Raw genomic sequence first — 14,957 nt, forward strand, 5'->3', positions numbered from 1 at the left:
TTTTCATTTGTGGAAGTTATATTTCTTTTAGAAAATTGACATTCCCCCAGCGCAGGATTTGACTCAAAAATGTTTTGATCAAATCCTTGATCTGTGATCACAAACTATATTAATAGAGATATAATGGCCCGATTGAGGGCCGTGCTTCTCATGTCCTAATCAGACCACATCTGTAGTATTATGTCCAAGCTGCAGCATGTCCAGAAGAAGATGACTAGGACAATGGGAGGACTCAATATCATGTCTTGTAGGTTTAAAATAGGTGCGCATGCTCCCTCAACGGTGCCTCGAACTCTCTCAAGCTGACTGTCCAATTGCTGGACAGGATCTTCTGGGCAAGAAGCTCTGCTGCTAGATGCTATGGTCAATGGCTGGAAGGAAGTGAGAAAAGCCCCTTTTCTCCTTCTCCCTTCAAGAAGTAAACAGCTGGAGCAGCTAGGTACCACAGTGGATAGAGCAGGACGGTCCACTTGAGTTCAAATCTGGCCTCAGACACTTGACACTTACTAGCAGTGTGACCCTGGGCAAGTCACTTAACCCTGATTGCCTTGCCAAAGGAAAACAAAAATAGAAACAAAGAAGTAAACAGCTGAATTCTTTAACAATTGCTGGAACCTGCCCTGTCTCCTCTCAAAGACAGGCCCACTTATGAATAGTCTTGTCTGATTTGCATATTCATACTTGTCTCCAAGAGGTATTCATACCTCTTTGTAAAGGATAATAGGGTGTTGACACATTGTTAACACCTTATCAACAACTTATTATGTATGGTTAAATTCAGGGACTACCTCAAACTCAGGTGGGGGAGGACCAAATCCTTCTTGATACAGTGGAAGGACCTAGGTATGATTGACCTGGAGAAGACTTAGGGGGAATGTGATAGCTGTTTTCAAATATCTGTTATGGGGATGTGTGGGACAAACCACAGGCTCAAAATAAACAAAAACAGAGGTGTCTCGGTTTTCTCAAGGTAGAAACAAAACAGAAGCTTTATTTGATCAAGTCTCGCGAGAATTGGGCATCTCCCACTACCAGGGTGGGATGGTAGTGCAGAGAGGCAAGGGGGAGAAGGCAAGCAAGGGGATATATAACCTTGTACAAACAATTCTAAGAAATTCCACCCCTAGAGGCTGGACCCCTGTCCCTATTTGCTGGGACAGGTGGCCTCACAATCTATCCCAGAATAAGTTTATCCAATACTAGCACAGAAACTACAGAATTACCTTATAGGGAAATCTCAATGTTAAGATGACGGCATGCGAGTAGGCTAGGGGAGGGGGAGAGGGGGAGACCACCTGATTTCCCCGAAATCATATGATTTACAGGAAAACGAAACTTAGGCCTAGTGAGGTCTACATCCTAACTAAATTTGTACTATCTGAGTATTACCTTGCTTGATTTATTCATGGGAAGCTTTCACAAACAATCTTGTGTCCCACACAGGGATAAGGCATATGACTTGGTTGTCTTGACCCAGAGGGTAAAACTAGAACCAGTGGATGGAAGGTACAAGGAGGTATATTTTTGGTTCAGCATAATGTTTGAGGATCATGGAGAATGAGAAAAGAAAGAGAGGAGAGGTCTCAAATTTTTTTTTTTTAAAAGAGGCAGCAGTCGAGTCTGTAAATTCATGGCCGTTGACCTGAAGCTTTGATTGAAGTACACTGGTGTGTGATTCCAGCAAGGTTATAGGATGACAATTATGAATATCGAGAAAAGGAAGCTATGACCATAGGGTTGCATAAGAATAGGTCATGCCAGCTATTGACAAAACTGTAGCACTGTTTCCAAGATGACTACTTTTTTCCCCCTAACGGAGCAGGAGAGGGTTTAAAATGCTTTAGAGATAAACATTTATGCTGAGCAGAAGTATTTGCTTTCAAGGAGTACTTTTATTCTTCCCAAAAAATTTGAAAATAAACTTAAAAAAACCCAATAACAATAAACAGGAGGTTGTGCGAGGTGATTTCCTTTCTTTACATAGTAACCTACCTGGTAGATCAAGAGGTTACCATAAAATTTACCTAGATTTTATCAAAGCACTGGATGGTCTCTCAAGCAATTCTTGTAGTGGAGGTATCTAGGCTGGGCATTTGAAACTGGTTGACTTGCTAGACCTACTGTGTTGGTAAGCAGAATGGGCTCTTAGCACTTAGTTCAACAAGTGCCCTTGAAGAGTTTGGCTTTGTTTCTTTTGAGTAATTCACTGTATTTCATTGAGTCTTACTAAGTGCTAAGCCCCAGGCTCTAACCTCTATTAGGTGTTAACCTAACCTATGTGGATGTGAACCTCCCAGGGTCCTAAGGGGAGGGGCTAACTCAAGAGCCAATCATAGCAGCCTAAGTTCTGGTCATTCAGATGACGTTTGATGATGTCTGAAGCCCTAGCAGTAGAGAGGACAGGGCCATTTGTGAAGGGCTCTCACTTGTGCTGGTATGCTGATGCAGAGACTCCAGGCACCTGTAGCTAGGGGCCCTCCACCTTGTAACCCGGATGCTGAGACTTTGTTAAACTCTGGTAACTATGTATTGTATTGGGATTTGAATCAGACAAGGTCTATCTGTTGATGTTTGTAATTTGTTTGTATTTGTTCTGAAGTTCAGGGTACTGGCTCTTTCCCCTGAACTAAGTGAATGATATTTGTATGCTGAATTAAAGTAAGCTTGTCAACCCCTTAACATAGCTTTCCTTAGTTAAGCAGATCAAAAGAACCTGTGCTTTTGCAGTGTGCTGGTAGCGTGCTTGTTGTCAGGGTTGTGTTGGTCTTACACCCCCACAACAGCTGCTAGCTGGATTGTTGAAACACCTATACAGCCATGACCAACTAAAAAGGAGGTTTTACAAGGAGTGCCCCAGGGATCTGCCCTTTTATCAGCACTTAGCACAGTGCCTGACACAGAGTAGGCAGTTACTAAATGCCTGCTGAATGACCCTTCTAACATTTAAAACAATTACTTGGATAAAGAAATAGCAAACTTATGAGATCTACAGAAGACACAAAACTGGGAGGACAGGTAGTACATTAGATGATAAGAGTCATGATTCCAAAAGACCTCAATGGTCTAAAAAGTTGGAACAAACTGAATAAGATAGAATTTAACGGGAATAAGTGCAGTACTACATTTGAGTTAAAAAAAATCAACTCCCCTAGTACAAGTTGTGTGGGGGTGGGAGGGAAGGGGGAAAAGAATGTGGCTAGATAGCAATTCTACTGAAAAAAAAGATCTCAGAGTTTTAAGAGAATACAAATTGAATATGAATCAACTTTGCATTATGCCATCCAAAAAAAAGCTAATTTCAATCTTAAACTTAGTTAAAAGAGGTCTAATGTCCAACACTAGGGAGGTGACAGTCCCACTGTACTCTGTCCTGGTCAGTCCACATCTGAAGTATGTTTGGGCACTACATTTTAGGAGAGACATTGCTTAATTGGAGTCATTGGGTCTCTCTGTGTGTGAATTACTTCCCTTCATGCATTCTTTATCATAACCAAACTGGTCTACTTGGTGCTCACCAAATTTGGTATTCTATCTCCTGCCTCCATAACTTTGTGCAGGCTATTCTCAATTCCTGAAATTTTATATATACATATATACATATATACATATACACACACACACACACACACACACATACATATATATACATACCCACACATATGTGTATATATATATATATATATATAATGTGTGTGTATGTATATGTATGTATGTATGTGCATATCTAGGTATATATACTTCCTTCAAGGCTCTGCTCAGGTGCCAAATCTTCCATGAAGCCTTTCCTGATCCTCCTGGTATTAATGCTCTCTCTTCAAATTATCTTGTATTTACTTATGTTTATGTGTATCCCCAGGGAGAATGTAAGCTCCTTGAAGGCAGGGACTTTTTACTTTGTATAAAATATCATCTTTGAAAAAAATATTAGAAGGGTCAAAGGAAGATCCATGGGACATTCCATTCAAAACCTTTTTACATTAGCATAAAACCTGAAAGGTCTGGAGATCATGCCCTATGAAAATCATTTGCAGAAATTTGAGACACTATCGTCAGGATTTAGGGGGACATGATGGCGGTCTTCAAGCATTTGACTGTCAGATGGAATGGACTTGTCTGCTTGGCCCAAGAGGGCAGACTTAGCAGCAGCGGGTAGAAGTTGTGAAGAGGAAAATGTTGACTTGATACAGAGAAAAACTTGCTAAAAATCCAAATTATCTAAACGTGGAATGGGCTGCTTATGTGGTGGTGGGTTTCTCTTCACACAGTGTCATCAAGCAAAGTCTGGATGACCATTTGTAAAGTATGTTATCAACTAGATTCTTGTCCAAATCTGAGATTCCGTGGTAAGACCTTTCTAATAGGACCTGCCTAGAATTCTCTGGCAATGACACAGACTGCCTTGTGAGGTGTCAGGTCTATCAGCACTGGAGATACTTGTATCTAGCTTAGAGAACTATTGTGAGCTTCATGTGAGTTCATTTATGTAAAGCCTTTACAAACTTTAAAGCTTCCTATAAAATTAATATAGCCAAGCCTAATATCTATGATGGCATTTATACAAGACTTCAAAGTTTGCAAAGCATTTAGAAATATATTTTATCCTCACAACAACTTTGTGAGGTGCTATTATCCCTATTTTAAAGATGAGGATACTGAGGCAGCCAGAGGGCGACTCTTCCTAACTCTAGGTCCAGGATTTTATCTACTGCAATACCAAGGTGCCTCAATTTCTTGAGATTTGGTGGAGGGGCTTCCCACTTAGCGATTAATCTCATACTAGATAAATCTTGGAATTCCCTATTAATCCAAAGATTCTATGATTCTAAGATACCCTAGTATGCCATAGACTTAGTTAATCATGTGTTTGCAATCTAAGACTTCTGGCTGTGTAGAAGTAAATCTTCAGAGGGTATAAGGCTGCCATATTTTAGAGGTGCCAGTCAGGCCAGCATGTGTATCTATTGCTGGAGTCCTACTTGATTTGACTATTTTACTAAAGAGTTGGAAATACTCAGAATCCTGCCCCCCGCCCCCATCCTGGCACACCATCCCTGTTGCTCCCAAAGTGCTGTGTTTCTCGAGCCCCAATTTTTTTTAATGTTTTATTGATGTTTTATAAAAGTTACTTCCACTTCCCAACGGCGTTTCTCCCCATCATCAATAGAACCCTCCATTTTAACAACTAAGTACAGTTAAACAAAACAAGTCAACACATCGGCCCTGCCTCACAATGGATCGTTAATTCTGTACCCTTGATTCAACTACTTATGTCCAAGGTCAGCACCCAGTTTCCTTCCCTTTTTGGAAGGTAGATTTCTGGATGCCTGCCCAAGATTTATTTTATTTTTTATTTTTTGAGGGGGGAAGGCAGGACAATTGCGGTTAAGTGACTTGCCCAAGGTCACACACTAATAAGTGTGTCAAGTGTCTGAGGCTGGATTTGAACTCAGGTCCCAGGGTTGGTGCTCTACTCACTGTGCCATCTAGCTGCCCTCCAAGATTTCTTTGGGGGAATGGTTTGAGGCAAGAGTTTTAACTCCTTAAGAGCAGGGATTTTTTTTTCATCTTTATATCCACATCACCTAGCACAGGGCTTAGCATATAAACGGCACTGAAACGCTTGTTGAAATTTCTCTAAATACACATTTCAGTACCTTGGAGAGGCACTATGGTATGATGAGAACGCAAGCTCTGGACTGGGAGTAAGACCTGAATTCGAATCCTAATTCTGCTCTTGACTATGAATCACATTTTCTAGGTTTCCCTCAGCTTTCTACTCTGTCCATTAAGGAGTCTGGACTCATTGATCTACAAGTTCCCTTCCTGCTTTGACATTCTATGACGGTTTCCTCCCAGCCCTGCTCTGAGACACTTCAGCTTCTCCTCTGTCCTGATCCCTCCATCCTCATCCACACTGCTCCCTCAGGACAGCAGAGCCTAACAAAGGAGGCAGGTACTTGGAGCCAACAAACTCCTGGTCCTTCCCTCTCCCCTAACACCTGGCAGGAAAGACTCTGGGTTTGGCTGATGGGGGCAGGCTCCCCTGCTTGTGATCCTGTGTCCACCCAATTTCTATTAACTGGTGAACATTTTTACCAGGTAGGGGAAATCTGACTAGAGGCTTAGGAAAATGAGAGAGAAGAGTTAAAACAGCAGCTCTAAGGCTGGAATTTAAGACACTTTAGTAGGCATGTGGGGGAGATATTTGAAGACAGAGGAACCTCATACAACACAGTTTGCTACAAATTCCACCTAATTCAAGTGTCCTTGGCAAGAAGACTAATTTCCAAGGTGGCACATTGGGTATTACTCCTGTTAGCCCACCTCACTCAAATAGCTCTCAAGAGTCTGGTGCCCAGCAGGCCATCCATGTTGGTAGGGTAGAGTTGGAGACAGGAGGACACCCCATATATCCTTGTTCACAGAAGCTGCTGAGTAGCCCCAATTAAGGTAGGTAGAATTCCAGAGAGGAGTAATGCCCATATCCTTTTAACTTGACCCTTTTTCTGGGTAGATGGAGTGTTGGCATATGACACCTGCAGGCATCACCTCCTGTCAGGGAGAGAGATGCAAGGATACCCTAAACCCCAACCTGAACCCCACAAAGGACCCAGCAGGCAATCCTCCCCTTCCCTCAGGCCTTGTCTGTGCTCCCAGCCCATCCCTGCCTCCCGCCCTTACACAGCTTGCTTGTTGCTAATATATGTGGCTAAAGAAGAGGTTGCAGCAGATTTTCCCTTTCCCATTCACAGCAGCTTCTTCCTATTGGGGATCAATGGAAGCCCGAGCCCCCAGCATTGACCGACCAACTGGAGCCAAGCCTGAGAGAGGGATCACAGAGTTAGAGCCAAAAGGCGGCTTGAAGGCCATTTAGTACAACCTCCTCACTTTACACTTAAGAGCAGTCCAGAAAAATTAAGAGAAGATGTGCCCAGGGTCACACAGGGAGTGTCAGAGATGGGACTTAAACCCAGGTCTTTCCAATGTCACATCTAGTACTCCATGCACTGTGAGCCGCTGTCTCATTAAGGGATTAGTATGTAGGCAGAATGGGATTGGAGACCTGCCTAACAATGTAGCCTATTAGAGAAGACAGGGGTGACCCTGACCCCAATACCCCAGCCCCTCATATTTGTTGGTTATCTCCCTGGGCCTTCTGGGAATGTCCTTTTGTAAACCTGGGCAGGAGGCAGGGGCCTAGAGGCAGACTTGAGGATGGACAGACCTCTCCCTTTATTCAGATGTAGGACCTGCTGGTTCCCAGGCCTGCTTGACTGGGATTATCTGCCTTCGACACCATTTCCGAGGCAATAGAGTATGTAATGTGTGCCCGGGCTGCTTGGACCACCGCCCCTGCTTCTCCTTTCTCCGACCCTCAGGCGAGAACCTCTTCCCTCTCCTCTCACTTCCCTGAGACCCCAGTCGGACTTCCCTCCGAGGGAACTTCCTCAGCTGTCTTGGCATCCCGGAGGGCTGCTTGCCAGGGGGATCTTGGAGAGTCTGGAGGGAGGCTGTTCTCCCGGGGACCTGTAGCCTCAGGCCATTCCCTCCACCTGCCCCCAGAGCTGGGGAAACCAGCCCCGCTGCCTGGGACCGCCCTATGGCCTCTTCTGGGCCCCGGGCCGGGTCCTCTTGCACATAGGACATGTTGACTCCTCTAAGGCTCCCCAAGACCTCTTGGGCCTGAAGCCTGAGCCCTCGGGTGGCCGGGGCTGGGAGAGGGCACCCTTGGTTGGGTCGGTGCTGGAGCTGGAAGCTGAGGAAAAGGGGAAAGAAACAAGTCAATAATTTAGAATGTGTGGTATTGGGGGGAGGAATGAAAATGGGGGCACACAGCTCAGCCTATAACTCCCACTGTAGATCAATGGACAATCCCAATATTCTATACAAACATGAGTTTCTGTACACCTACTCCCCACCCCCACCCCGGGAGTCGGGACGACCTAAGGGATGAGCTGAAGTCCAAAGAAGCTAAGGGGCTTGGTCAAGGGTCTTCTCACTTTTGAGCCAAGGCTTTTTATCTATGCCATAATATTTCCTGGTCCTAACCCACACAAGGTCATACTTCTTCCTGAGTTAGGCAAGGACACAATGCTCTTTACCTGGGGTCTAGGGGAAAGAATTATGGGTCTCTTAGGCTCAGATCTGCTCAGGCCATGGTTGGGAGGTCACAAGGAGGTCACAAGAGGAAAAAGGCCTGGGACCTTGGGTGTCTACAGGGGGGACAAGGAAGGTTATCAAAAACCTAGAGAGAGGGATTGAAATGTTCTCAGCCACATTCAGTTACTCACATACACAGCCAGCACATACACATGGCCCTAGCTTCCTATCCACAGACATAAACCACCAGCACCCTTATATATTCTCATACATTTCTTGGAATACATTTACATATTACATATATAATTATAAATTATATATAATATACATGTTTGTCTATATGTAGTAAAATGTAACTATATAAATTCAATATATGTATGTATGTAATATACACGTGTATTATGATATACATACATCTTGACACCCATGCTTTTCACATGCCTAAACATACATATACAAATACTACAAATTATCCCCATATGCACCTCCAACCAACACTTCACATTAATACGCTCAGTTATCTCCCACATTCTCGACACAGATTCACATCTAGTGTCTATCTCTACCACATACATCTTCATCCAGTTATACACACACACATACATACACAGAGTGTTACACCCAGTCAAATACATACATATATCCAGGTATCAACATATATCCAGTCATCCCCAATACCCTCACTCTCCTATATATTCAACCACTACTCTTCTATGCCTATATACCCAGCAACACCTACACCCACACACCCAGCCATCCACATAGCATCCTGTCAACTCTTCCCCCTGCCCTGCATAAATGTGTATGCCCTTGTCCCTACAAAATTACTGCCTCTTCTCTGTCCCACTCTGATCCATGACCCTGGGCACACAAGAGGATTTCTCTGCTCCATGATCTGACTGGTCTAGCCTAAATGGAGTATGAGAGAGAGGGAAGAGGGATAGCAATTGGATTTACCAATACTTGAGCTGCTCAGACCTCAGTGAATCCTTGCTAATCCTTCTCTTATGAGATTCTACCTCATACACTGCCAGTTCTCCAAGCTGTGCCACAGGAGCAGCTTTATGATGAGAAGATACCTACCCTCCTTAAGCCCTACCTTTAACACCCTGCTCCCTGGGATTGCTCCTGTCTTGGCTGGGCTGGGGCACCCTTCCTGCTTTCCTGGAGTTCTGTTCCTGGCCCTGTTACGTGCATCCTCACCTGTACTCCCTAGGTTCTCCCTGGGTGGTTGGGGACCTGGTGAATCCAGGGGGTGGCTGGTAGAGCTCAGAGGGCCAGGAAGATCGAGGGCCCATGCCCCGCCCTTGAGCAGGGGCCCCACCCGTGGGAGGCAGCCCCCTGCCATTAGCCTCCCCAGCCAGTGGCTCTCGCACTGGCCGGCAGGTTGCATGCTGCTGGGCAGATAGAGTGCCAGGCTTCGAAGGTGACGAAGACGGAAGTTCTTGGGCTTGCTGCCTGGTGGGCTGGGGCACTGCTGCCTCCGGGCCCCCAGGCCCCCCTCGTAGATGTTGGGGGGAGTGTCGGCGCTGCCTGGGCAGCCCAAAGTCAGGCTCACTGCATCTATGGTGAAAACACAGACACCCTTGAGAGGGGGAGGGGGGATGCTCTGGGGGAGATACCCAGGAGAACCAGCCAACTTTCTCTTCCAGCTAATGCCCTGGGTCCCCCTTTCTTTCCTTTTGTTTAGGTTCAATCTAAATAAACCTGAGTTCATTATTGTCTTGTTGGGTCTCAGGTTTCCTTCTGTCAAGTGGTGTTATTCATCTCTGTATGGGTAGGGAAGCCCTACTCCCATTTTCAGAAAACTCTGAAGACAAAAAGAATGAAGACCTTTGGTGATAGGATGGTTTGAGCCCTTTGGAGACCAAGAGGTTCAAGTCTTTGCTCATCACTTAGAGGTCCATTCAAACTGGAAAGAGTTCTCTTTGGAACTACTGGACAGTGGGATAGCTACTGGGAAGAAAATCCCTAGGGGACAGTCTTGAAGCTTTCAGTGCTTTCCATTCCATCCCTCCCCATCTTAGAGATGGATGTGGTTTAGGGAGTATGATTATTTTGGTACCAGTTTAGAGGTAATGAAACTGGTCCAGAAAAAAGTGATTTGACCAGCCTCTAGCCACCAGAATACCCTCCTCTCTTGATAAGTAGCCTACTCCTCAGCATTGGTGGGCTTGCATCTAGCATCATTATCATGCTGATGGCCTTGGAGGATGGGAGGGATTTCTCTTTTTTACCTCTTCTGCTCATCTCCCCCTTTCCCAACCTCCTATATCCTTGCCAGTACAATACCTTCTCTTATTCGCAGCTCAGAGAAAGCACAGACCAAAGCCTCCATTGAGGTCCAGTGTGGCTAGCTGGAGAAGCTGCCAGGGCTCCAACACCTTGGGTCCTCTCAAAATATCCTGGCCTAAAGTCTGAGGCTGCATGGCAACCCTGCTGAATAGCTTTGTGATGTCATAACTGGGAATACCATCCTTTCTTCCCCTGGCTGTCAGGAAGGGCCAGGGAGAGGAAAAGGTAATAGAGATGTTATTGAGCACCTCTTGCTGCCAGACTTACCCTCACTGATCCAAGCTTAGACTTGATCTAGAGTCTAGATGCAGAATGTATCTAGTGCCAAAGATGAAAAAACACTGCTAGGAGTCAGGGGAGCTAGTTTGTGATTCTGATTTGGACACCACGGATCATAGACATCAGGAGATTTTGAGCTGAAAAGGATTTTAAAGATCATCTGGTCCAACCCCCTCATTTACAAATGAGGAAAGTGATTTTAAGTCACTTGCTCCCAATAGTCACACAGGTGGTAAGAGCTCCAGAACTAGGAGTTGAACCCAGGTTCCAAAGCCAGTGTTTTTTCTAAACATTATCATGCTAACTAGCTGGGTAACCATAGGTAAGTCACAATTACCTCTCTAGCCTCAGTTTTCTTATCTGCAAAATGGGGACAATAAGCCTAATGTCTCCTCCGCCTGACATCCCTTCAATTGTAGATAAAGACAATCGCCATGCCTAGTTCTTCCCTTCTTGACATTCCCTCCCCAGCAACCCTGGGAAAATCACCTACTCTTTCCAGGCCTCAGTTTCCTCATTTGAACTAGCTGAATGACCTCGAAGGTCTTTTCCAGCTCTAGATCTATGATTAACCTTGACTACTATGACTGTGATCTTTTTAGGCAAACTTATCTTAGTTTCCTAAGAGAGATTTTTTTTTAGAATTTTAACATTTAGAGCTAGAATGGATTTTAGAGGTCATCTAGTCCAAGTCTCTAATTTTATAGGTGCAAGGTAACTGAGGGCCAGATACATTAGGCAACATTCCCCAGATCACATATGCAGTAGGCAGTAGAGTCAAGATTTGAATCCAGAACACTCTATTTAAAATCCAGTGTCTATTGCCATTACATCAGGATTGTGTCCCTACTAAGTTTTCTCTTCCCCATGTTAAATATTCCTTGTATCTTCAATTTGATCCACATGATTTCAAGCCCCTTCGCTTTCCTCTGTATGAGTTCCAGATTGTTAATGTCTTTCTAGAAAAGGAGCCAAGGAAGAGGAAGGACTAGAAAGGAGAACAAGAGCTCAGCCACATGATGTTTCTCCTTAGTTGCCAAAGGGATGCTCCAAGAAGTTCTGAGACTTCCAGCTAGATTGCTGCCTTTCTCAGAAGAGATAGGGTGGCACCCAGTGATCTCCACTCTATCCCTTATGCCTCCCCAAGTCACCTTGTATTGCATGTATGTAGGTTTAGAGCTGGATGTTGTATCCCACCCAATCCATGCAAAATAGAAACTCACTGAAGATCTATTTGGCCAAGACTTTTGTCTTGGTTTTGTATTCTTAGCACCTAAACCGCATAAAACATAGTAATGGTAAATAATTGAATGCTGTAAATGGTAAGCCCTCACTTAAAAAAACCCAAGCTGAAAAACCCCACAATATACAACGATGTTAAATTAAAGGGGGGAAGAGAGGGTACTCAGTTTATAGAAGGACTTGGCTGAAAGATCACTGAATAGATTGCTCAGTAGGTACTTTTGCTTCTCTTGGAATGCCCTTTTTGTTCCACCCCTCCCCCCCATTAAGTTCCCCTCCCTTCTCCAAAGCTTATTTTAAAATGCCAAGACCTTTCCCCATGCTACTCCCAGAAACATAAACAGCACACTCCTATCATTTTCCCCCAGGGGAATGACATTAAATACTCAATTCTTTTTTTTTGTTGTTGTTCTTTTTTTGGAGGGGGGAAGGCAGGGCAATTGGGATTAAATGACTTGCCCAAGGTCACACAGCTAGTAAGTTGTAGCCAGAATGGACTTTGTTTTCTTTGAATGACTCAGCTCGCCTCGTTGAGCTTCCCTGGACGCTGGGGCTTGCTCTTCCAGGGCAGGACCAGAGCTTCCTGTGTGATGAGTCATGGCGCTGGCTGAGGGGAGGTATGTTAACGTGGTCTACACTGGGGGAGGGGCCAAGTCAAGAACCAATCGGCCCTGGTCGTTGAGGCGGCGCTTGATGATGTCAAAAACTCTATAAGAGGGGAGAGGACGGCTTGAAGATCCTCCTTTCCTTTTCCAGTTGGAGCCAGAGACGCCTACAGCCGAAGCTGAGCTGCCGGTAGCAGAGCTGACTGGAGGCTAGTGGGTAATCTTTTTACCGTAGAGGGGAAGCATGTATACGATTTTGCCTTATACCATCTCGCTTCTCTGTGGCCTCCTGGTTACCCTTGTGAGGCGGACTTATTGGGCCTGGAAGCTTTGGATGAAAGTATCAAAATGGGGACGCTGGTTTGTGGGCTTGTTATTGTGGAGTGTAAATACATGCTTTAGTTCTCCTGCCTTCTGCCTAGAGAATTCCTTATATCCTTCGGTTCCGGACCTTTTAGGCACATATGAGATTCTCTTTGAAATCATAAATTCTGCCTTCCTAATATAGAAGTGTGTCAAGTGTCTGAGGCCAGATTTGAACTCAAGTCCTCCTGACTCCAGGGTTGGTGCTCTACTCACTGTGCCACCTAGCTGCCCCTAAATGCTTAACTCTTAAACAGAGCTGAAGCAAATGTAAAAGTTTATCTTTCAAACAAGGAAAGCATTTTTTTTTTCAGTTTGAGTTTTGAAGCCTATTATCCACCTAGTGCCACTATTAACTCTTTTTCTCCAGTTTGGAAAGAAAGAGGCTTGTTTAATCAGAAAGAGAATGTTTTCTCTTGCCACTGCATTTCTGCTGTGAATGATTCAGAAGTAAATTGTCGAAATGAATTAGAAGCTAAGTCACCTACAGGATTTGGAATAGACTGAATTTGCCATCTCTTTAAAAATCACATTGGTAATGGTAAAGTTTTACCTAACAAGGTGAAAAAATGCCTGTACACTTTTAAAGTTTCAATTTTAATCAAGAAAAGAATAAAATTATTGCAATAGATTTCAGTTGTATGAGAAAACTTCTGAAAATGGAAAATAAAGATGTGAGGGACAGAAAAAGGAAGAATGAAGAAAATTGTAATATTGAACCAGTGTAGAGAGATATGCAACTTGGAAGGTTATAGGCCTTTAATCAAAGTCCAAAGAAAGAAAGGGGAAACCACTTAAACTGACACAAGCATGGGATGTAACACTCAATTAGAGGACAATATGAAGCATGAGCTTTAATCTCCCCCAAAGGACAGAGGACAGAACTAGTGATTTTTACCCAAGTTGGTTCAATAGAAAGTCCTCAGTTTTATCAACTCTCAAAATATTGAGTAAAGTCCCAAAGAAAAGCCTAGGATTTAGTAGAATATTGCAGAAAAGTTTAAGAAAGCTTTAGATCTTACTTAGATAATAGGAGAATAGAAAGATTTCCATGCCTGAAAATTTGTGGACTTTGCTTGGAGAAATGCTTGTTTTCTTCTTAGAAAGTTAAAGCTAGTTTTGATTTTTAATTACTTTATACTAGTTTCTAAATGCAACTAGTATAGAATACAAAATTGGTAGATGAAATGATTTTTCCCTGTAAGAATTCAGAAATACATTTGACTGGGTCAATGTTATTTAGTAGCAATGAGTACTGTTTTACATCTATGTTTTAAATCTATGGTATTGTTTTAAAATGTTACTGTTATGCTTATAATTTCTCCCACTATAATTTTGGGAAACCATTTCTACAAGAAATGCTGTTATTTTATAACATCTCTGGAGGTTTTGGCAGAGTGCCCTTCTTGAGTTAAAGGCTGTCTTTTATGTTCAAATGGTTATGCTCTGGTTGTTGAGAGTTAACTTGTTACCTTGGGAAGTCTCACTGTCTATGAGATCTTGCAATCCTGGTAAGATCAACTCTATGGAGGAGAAAAAGGAGCTACTTGGAAAGGGCAGGTAAATATATTCTTCTGTGAATTTCCCCCTGAGACTAGGGATAATTACCTTATTGAGCTTCTAAGCTCCTCCCCCAATACCACTACAGTCAAGGTGGAGGACAATTAAAGCTTGCTTATAATATAGAAATGGTTTATCCGATGAATTGTCTGACTACTCATTATGGAAATTATGAAATACCCGGAATAATGTGTATTTAAGTTTCATCTTTGAGTCAACTTAAAATTGACAGACCACAGTTTAAAAAGTTTTTTTTTTCACTTTAAGGGTTAATGTACAATAGTATGTTAATAGTTTTGGTTGTTTTTTTTTTTTTTTTTTTTTGTTACTTTAGGGATTAATATACAATAGTGAGGAGGCAGCTAGATGGCTCAGTGGATAGCATACTGGGCCTTGCAGTCAGGAAGACATGAGTTCAAATGTGACTTCAGCCACTCATTAGCAGTGTGACCCTGGACAAATCACTTAACCTTTGTTTGCCTTAATCCACTGGAGAAGGAAGTGGCAAGACAT

The 14,957-nt window shown here is 43.5% G+C and overlaps 1 protein-coding gene across 7 annotated transcripts; it reads right to left on the reverse strand.

The window, feature by feature from the left end:
* Positions 1 to 6,160: 6,160 nt before the first annotated feature.
* Positions 6,161 to 10,512, reverse strand: C9H16orf90 (chromosome 9 C16orf90 homolog). 7 transcript variants are annotated; one of them, XR_005009090.1, is made up of 6 exons: positions 10,393 to 10,507; positions 9,304 to 9,663; positions 8,103 to 8,213; positions 7,226 to 7,756; positions 6,682 to 6,821; positions 6,161 to 6,552 (listed from the first exon to the last, which is right to left on the reverse strand). XR_005009090.1 is itself a non-coding variant. In XM_036737405.1 (4 exons), the coding sequence occupies exons 1-3, from the start codon at positions 10,436 to 10,438 to the stop codon at positions 8,140 to 8,142; spliced, it is 480 nt and encodes a 159-aa protein (XP_036593300.1). In that variant the 5' UTR covers positions 10,439 to 10,507; the 3' UTR covers positions 7,201 to 7,756; positions 8,103 to 8,139. The 7 variants fall into 7 exon arrangements, 3 of the variants coding, with proteins under 3 accessions (XP_036593300.1, XP_036593299.1, XP_036593298.1); XR_005009091.1 differs by lacking the exon at positions 6,682 to 6,821 and having other exon boundaries at positions 6,162 to 6,552; positions 10,393 to 10,512; XR_005009088.1 differs by lacking the exon at positions 8,103 to 8,213 and having other exon boundaries at positions 6,167 to 6,552.
* Between the last annotated feature and the right edge of the window lie 4,445 nt (positions 10,513 to 14,957).

Source organism: Trichosurus vulpecula, chromosome 9 (assembly GCF_011100635.1).
Source record: "Trichosurus vulpecula isolate mTriVul1 chromosome 9, mTriVul1.pri, whole genome shotgun sequence".
Lineage (NCBI taxonomy): Eukaryota > Metazoa > Chordata > Mammalia > Diprotodontia > Phalangeridae > Trichosurus > Trichosurus vulpecula.